General features: G+C 36.9%; 1 protein-coding gene across 1 annotated transcript; it reads left to right on the top strand.

Moving 5' to 3' along the window:
- Positions 1-3857: 3857 nt before the first annotated feature.
- LOC309707519 (uncharacterized protein) lies at positions 3858-6385 on the top strand. The gene is made up of 5 exons (XM_082534892.1): positions 3858-3914; positions 4004-4375; positions 4481-4885; positions 4966-5045; positions 5526-6385. Exons 3-5 carry the CDS (start codon positions 4522-4524, stop codon positions 5646-5648), a joined length of 567 nt encoding a protein of 188 aa, XP_082391018.1. The 5' UTR covers positions 3858-3914; positions 4004-4375; positions 4481-4521; the 3' UTR covers positions 5649-6385.
- Positions 6386-6462: the final 77 nt, after the last annotated feature.

Raw genomic sequence — 6462 nt, 5'->3', positions numbered from 1 at the left:
GGTGGAGGGTGGTTGTGATGTAACACTGGGTGTAAAACATTGATAAATCATCTTATGTATGCAGATGACGTGGTTGTTTTTAGTCCAAGCAGTGCTGGGTTACAGGAGCTTCTTAATATCTGTACTGAGTATGGTGTGCAATATGATATAAAGTACAATGCTGTTAAAAGTGGTGTTTTGAGATGTAGAACCAAGCAGGACAAACAGCTAAATTTGCCTGTTTAAACTGTCCCAAAAACTCTTGAAGTTCATAAAAAGGTGAAATACCTCAGTCGCTTTATTACTGATCAAATAAATGATGACGATGACATATACAGACGACAGTGTAAGCTCTATGTGGAGGCAAATACTATTGCGCCTAAATTCAGCTCTCGTGCACTTCTAGTTAAAGTAGTTTTGTTTAATGCAGCGGTTCTCAAACTGGTGGTACTTTTAAAGATTAAATAATATACCATTGCGGAGGTATGCAAAGACGACACAAGAGTTCCCAAGGCTCTTCTGGGAGCCGGAGTCGACCAGAAAACGTCTCCCCCAGCGTGAGTCCTCTATGAAGAGCAACCTTTCCTTATCGCGGCCGCTAGAGAGCGCTGGCGGGCTCATTTCCCTGGGCAAAGGCGGCACGGCACTGTCACGCTGATGATAAAAACACAGCCCTTTCCACTGTGCTGCCGTGCTGCGCAATGAGAATCCTTTGTACGATACCTAGAACGGGTAGTGCCAGTCAGATATTTGTAGCTGTGGGTGTTTGGACTTTTTAGAGCACGTTTAAGAAAGTTAATGTTCAATTTTAGAGAACGACTGGATGGCTCTAGTAACAGTATAATTTTAGAACCCACAGATCCGACAGCGAGTGGTTCCCGTTAATCATACAGTCGGAGAGCATTAAGCATTAGTTGAAGTGTTTGTGTATTTATTGATTTCTTCTAACTAATTGTGTATTTTATGTATATTTTGGTTTTATATTTTTACAAATGTTTAATATTTTTAATATTTTTATTAAGGTTTATAGATTGTGTTTTGTCTTGTTTTTTATGGACATAAAGTCTGGCAATAAAGATTTAATTGAATTGAAAGATCTATTTCATTTTTACCCCTCAACTGGAAAAAGGCTGATGGGGTGTTAGCATTACCCCACCATGCAGAACGGTGTTGATGACACCCAACTTTGTGAAAACGATGACTCAAGAAAAAGGAGATGTAGGATTTTCAAATGGATCTACTGAAAGTCTCTGACAATTTTGAAAATCTATTACCTCAACCTCAACCTGAAGGTGAAGGTCGAGGTTATAGATTTAGACTATATAGACTTTGTCGAGTTATTGTGTTTACAATGTTATTGTTGGTTTTGACAATCTGGGGAATGTTTTTAAAACATCCTCCCAACCATTTTTTTAATCTAAAGTGAACTTTCCCCTAACATCAGGAAAACCTTCTACACACAACGTTTAGAAAACGTTAGCTGAAGTGGGGTAGTGAACAATCCCCGAACGCTCCCTTGTTTGCTGGGATCTCACCTAGAATTAATACTGTAGGTGTATCTATTGAAAATCTCACATGAGATGTCAGTAACTTTGACCTCACGGTCAATCTTGTGAATGTGATGTTTGAGAAAGATTATTTTTTTAACCTGCTTTTTGTATCACTCAGCAGCTTTCACAATATGAAAGGGAGAGCTGTGAGTGGAGTCACTCTGAAGTGGAGAGCAGTCGGATGGAGAAGTCTTCCATAAAGGGGGGAATGATGACAGAAAGAAAACTGGCCTGTTAAATTTAAAGCCAGCTTTGCTTCTGTTCATAAAAACACTTTGGCTTGATGTTTTGTGTAAATGAAGCTGCTGTTTAGTGCAGTCTGGCTCTGCTTCAACTTTCTGTTCATGCAAATGATGCTGCGAATAGTTCCTGCCTCAGTAAAAGGAAAAAAAAATTTCCAAAAAAAAATTTCTTTGGCGCTTTGTTAGAAAGAAAGATTGCATATTCCTGATAACACGACACACGGGACTGCAGTTTATTCAGATAAAGGTACTTTGAACTGCTCCTGTTTCACATCTGTTTGCCACAGCAGATAGCTCCACACAATCTTTAGCAGATTTAACTTGTACTTCCCGACGCAACCCAAAAGGGATTTGTGTCTCGTCTTGGTGTCAGACTTGGGATTTCACTTGTTTAGATTGTTTAGATAGTTTAGATTCATGCAGGTACTATTGTTAAATCAATCTAAGAACACATCTTTATTATAAAGTTAATGTGGCCACTTGTCCTAAACCAGTCTGTCGTTAAGCTCGTATGCTTTAAGTAAATGTGGGAGGAAGGGTGGGAGTGGGACTCCTCCGTGCAGTTCTGAGCTTCAGACACTTCATAAACAACATTTAGTGAATTTTGCATTAATTTCTATAATTTGCCTTTATCTATGGAAAGATAAGATGCTCTATAACATGTAAGGACAGAATATCTTGCTACATCTATCAACAGTGACATCATCTCCACACATTTTGGTTTCCATCATCGTGTTACAAATTATTCTTAGTTTAATCGGTGCAAGATCTGAGGAATTTTTGGGGGGCTCTTTTAGATATTTCCTGGCAAAGTTTAATCTAGCCTTCCTGTTTTTTTGTTTATATCTTCTTGTAAACTTTCTGTATGAAGACAATTATACCTACTTCCCCAAGAGATTGAATGAGTGAACAGGCCTCTCTGGGCCATGATTTTACCCATAAATTGTCCAATTACTTTTGATCCTCTGAAAATGACTGAATTCAAAAGTGACTGATTTATGAAATTTGATCTTCAAAAGCCAGTATTGTGATCAGCAGTGGCACGGGTTTCTTGTCATGATGAAACAAATGGGGAAAAAAGAAGGAGCTCCAATATTAGGACTTTTATTTATTTGTTCAAAAAGACAAAGAAAAGGTTTGGTTACTAAACAAACAATGCCTGTGTTTAGAGGCATTGTTTAGGGGAATTTAGCATCCAGAACAAACTTCAGCTGATTACTGAAACTTATCTTCAAACACTGTAGATGCGTGATATTGGTGCAGAAGGTTTTCAACATGAGCCCAGATCTTACCGAAACATGTTTGAGTTTTACTGAGGAATTCATCACTGGTGTGAAAACAAAATATGTTCTGGAAATACTACAAATCACATTATTTTATGCTACGGTGGATACATCACAAGTAATTTGAGGTTAAGGCTCTTGCCCAAGGATACTTTGACAGATTCACAGAAGTCAAGGACTGAACCTCCCACCTTCTACTGGCAGATGACCTGCTCTATCAGCTGAGCCACAACTGCTCTATAAGACGGCCAGGATGCACACAGTGAAGCGTCTGATGGTAAAATGTTAAAACATTTAACTTAATCTTTCTAATGCCTTTTAAATGTTTCCTTTAACTGATTCATCAGTCATATCTTTTGTTTTAGGTCATTCTTTGGTTCAATCAAATAATGAAAATAAAAAATATATAACTTCGGTAATTCAGTGACATGATTTTGTGACATATTTTTCTAAAATCAAGCAGATTAGCTTCACTCTTGTGCAGTATCATTAAAAACAATGACTGAAATAAATAATACTTCTTGAAATTTTAAGAAAAAAACTCTGCAGTTGGAAATAAATGTAGATAAACACAAGATAAAACACTCTCATTTAAAATCATTTCTATTACTTTAAGCCTGAAGTTTGAATTTTTAGCAGTTTTAAACAAACCTGGTTAATGTTGTTTCCATAAAGGAGTCTCTGTGACACATTTTGCATAAACTGATCAACACACCCATAACATTTCTCAGAAACAGGAACATGGAGCAGGAGTGGGATTTCCCTGCATTTTTATTATTATAAAGGCTGAGTTTTCTTTCACAGTTCACAGAGCAGCATCATGACTCTAAAGATCCTGCTGGGTGTCTTCTGTCTCTCAGGTCAGTCATTTTTGGCAGTGCTTATCACTCTGATATGTTACATCCAGGTTGCATGTTCAGAGATGTTGATCAATCATTTTTCCTCACAGGGTGTCTCATCTTCTCCAGATGCCGTCAGTACTACTTTGTTAATAAGTCCTTAGATTGGCGTGCGGCTCGGAGTTACTGTAGAGTGAACTACACAAACCTGGCCAACTTCGAAAACGCTACAGAAATGAAACAATTTAACAAAACAGTTTCATCTGCTGGTTACAACTCTTAGGTCTGGATTGGTGCTTACCTACGTTTTTATTGGAGTGATGCATCTCAGATCAATGATGATTTCTGGAAATGGGAAAATCAAACTAAAAATGAACCCTTCTCAGTTTACTATTTTTGTACAAAAGCTTTAGTGAATTCACCATACTGGTACTGGTATGATATCAACTGCTCACTGGAATACCCATTCATCTGTTACAATGGTAAGAAAATACCAAAGCATTTTCTTTTCTCATTAAGATTGTTTTGATTATTTTCATTCACAGGAAAATCAACATGACTTATTTAACCACAATTTCTAATTGCAGGAACTTACCAGAGTCCTGAATTTGTTTTTGTGAATAAAAGCATGGACTGGTTCAGAGCTCTCCGGTACTGCAGGGAGAACTTCACAGACCTGGCTGACAGTTCGCTTTCTGTCAGTGATACGCAGAGGCTGGTGTCATATGGGACTGAAATATGGATCGGCCACATTGCACATCCTCAAATTTTCTGGGTCGATGGCAGAGACTCCTCATTCAGATACTGGGATGAATCAGGAAAAATATTTGGCATTTCAAATGACATGCGTGGGGTTGCAGATATGCAGAGATCAGGAAAATGGAGGTTACTGCCCTATTATACACAACGACCATTTGTCTGCTATGACAACCTGCCAGCTCCTCAACCTGAAACCACAGAAGCTCCCAAAAAAGAAATTGTTTACAGAAAAGGTATAAAGTTACAGTTTTGATATCACAAAAATATAATAACTGAAAACTCCCCATGACACCTTTTGTCCTCTCTGTCTCAGTAATAAAAATCAGGTTGAAGCTGGAGGACTCCTCTGTGAATCTGAATGACACCGCTGCCAAAGCAACACTCCTGAAAGAGGCAAGTCTGCCTTAAAACTTCACCTCATCACCTTTGCACTTTAGTGTAGGTGCTGTGAGTTTCACCCAGCTCTTTAATTTTATGTGATTGCCTGTCCTCATCTCTTCTTCACAGCATCTATGAGCAAGCTGCTGCGTGAAAATTAAGGCTGTAAATTTGAATTTTTGAATGTTGAGAAATGTTCATAAAATTATGACATCTAAAAATGAAAAAAAAAAAAAAACCTTTTATAAATGACAAAAATAATTTCCATACTTTTCTCTGAAACGTTTAATATGATTTTACTGTATATGATTTTAATATGTAAAATATGTATTTTACAAATATGATTTTACTGTATACATTAATCGGCCCAATTCAAATGCAAAGGTATGAATTAATGTCAGAAAATAAATTTATTAATGTTTTGTTTTTCTAAAACAGGCTTTTGTTTGTTTTTAGTCTCTGTTTAAACATGTGTGTAATGTTTGGATCTCTCAGCTCCAGGACAGACTGAAGGAGAAAGGAGTGAGTGGAATCACTGTGAAGTGGAGGGAGCAGCCTGATGGAGCCGTCTTCCATAAAGACAGGAAAGTACTCACAAAGAAGAAAACTGAGCTGTGAATTTTGAAACCAACATTGCTGCGACTTCTCTGAAACTCAGATGTTTAGTGTACATGAAGCTGCTGTACATATTGTGGTTTTGCTCTGTATTTGTTTATGCAAATTATACCGTTGACATTTGTCACCTTGGTGAAATGAAAATAATCAGATATAATTTTTATTATTGTTTCATCAGAGTGTTTTGTTTTGGACTAAAAGATCCTTTCATGGTTTTAATACTCCTGATGACGTCCTGTGTGGGACTATGGTTAAAACTGTAGATTTTTGTTCTGTCTGCTTGAGAGAATTCTGCTTTTGTATGAGATTTATTGTTTTTGACAAAAAGTGGGTTTTTTTTAAATCCATGAGACATAATGACAGTTAATGAACTGGATCAAGTGGCAGTGGAGGTGCGCAGAGAGAGGCTGAGGACAATACAGAAAACAACAATGGAAATAATTTAAAATAAAATGAAATCACATTGTTCGGTGAACTCAGCCAGAAACATTTGTTATTGTCCTTTTTACCTACATTCAGGTGTAACACCTTCTATGATTCAAAAAGCTGACTTGTATTGTTTGTTACTGTTTCCATGGAGCGCTGCCTTTAAGTGCATGAACATCCCAAAACCAGGCAACTCAAAACTGCTTCCTAGAGAAATATAAAAAGAATCATTTTCCTGCTCTTCTAAAAAAAAAATGTAAAACTAAATATGTCTTACTTTACTCATCTGAACTGTGAATATGTGATATTGTTCATTGGATACTAAATATAATTTGTTAAGATTGTCACATTTTTACCCGTTTTTGTAAATAAAGCTGTAAGTTAAATTAAG

Source organism: Aulonocara stuartgranti, assembly GCF_965226115.1.
Source record: "Aulonocara stuartgranti genome assembly, chromosome: 5".
Lineage (NCBI taxonomy): Eukaryota > Metazoa > Chordata > Actinopteri > Cichliformes > Cichlidae > Aulonocara > Aulonocara stuartgranti.
Note: the sequence above shows the minus strand (reverse complement) of the source record. Positions and strands in the feature narration are given on the sequence as shown.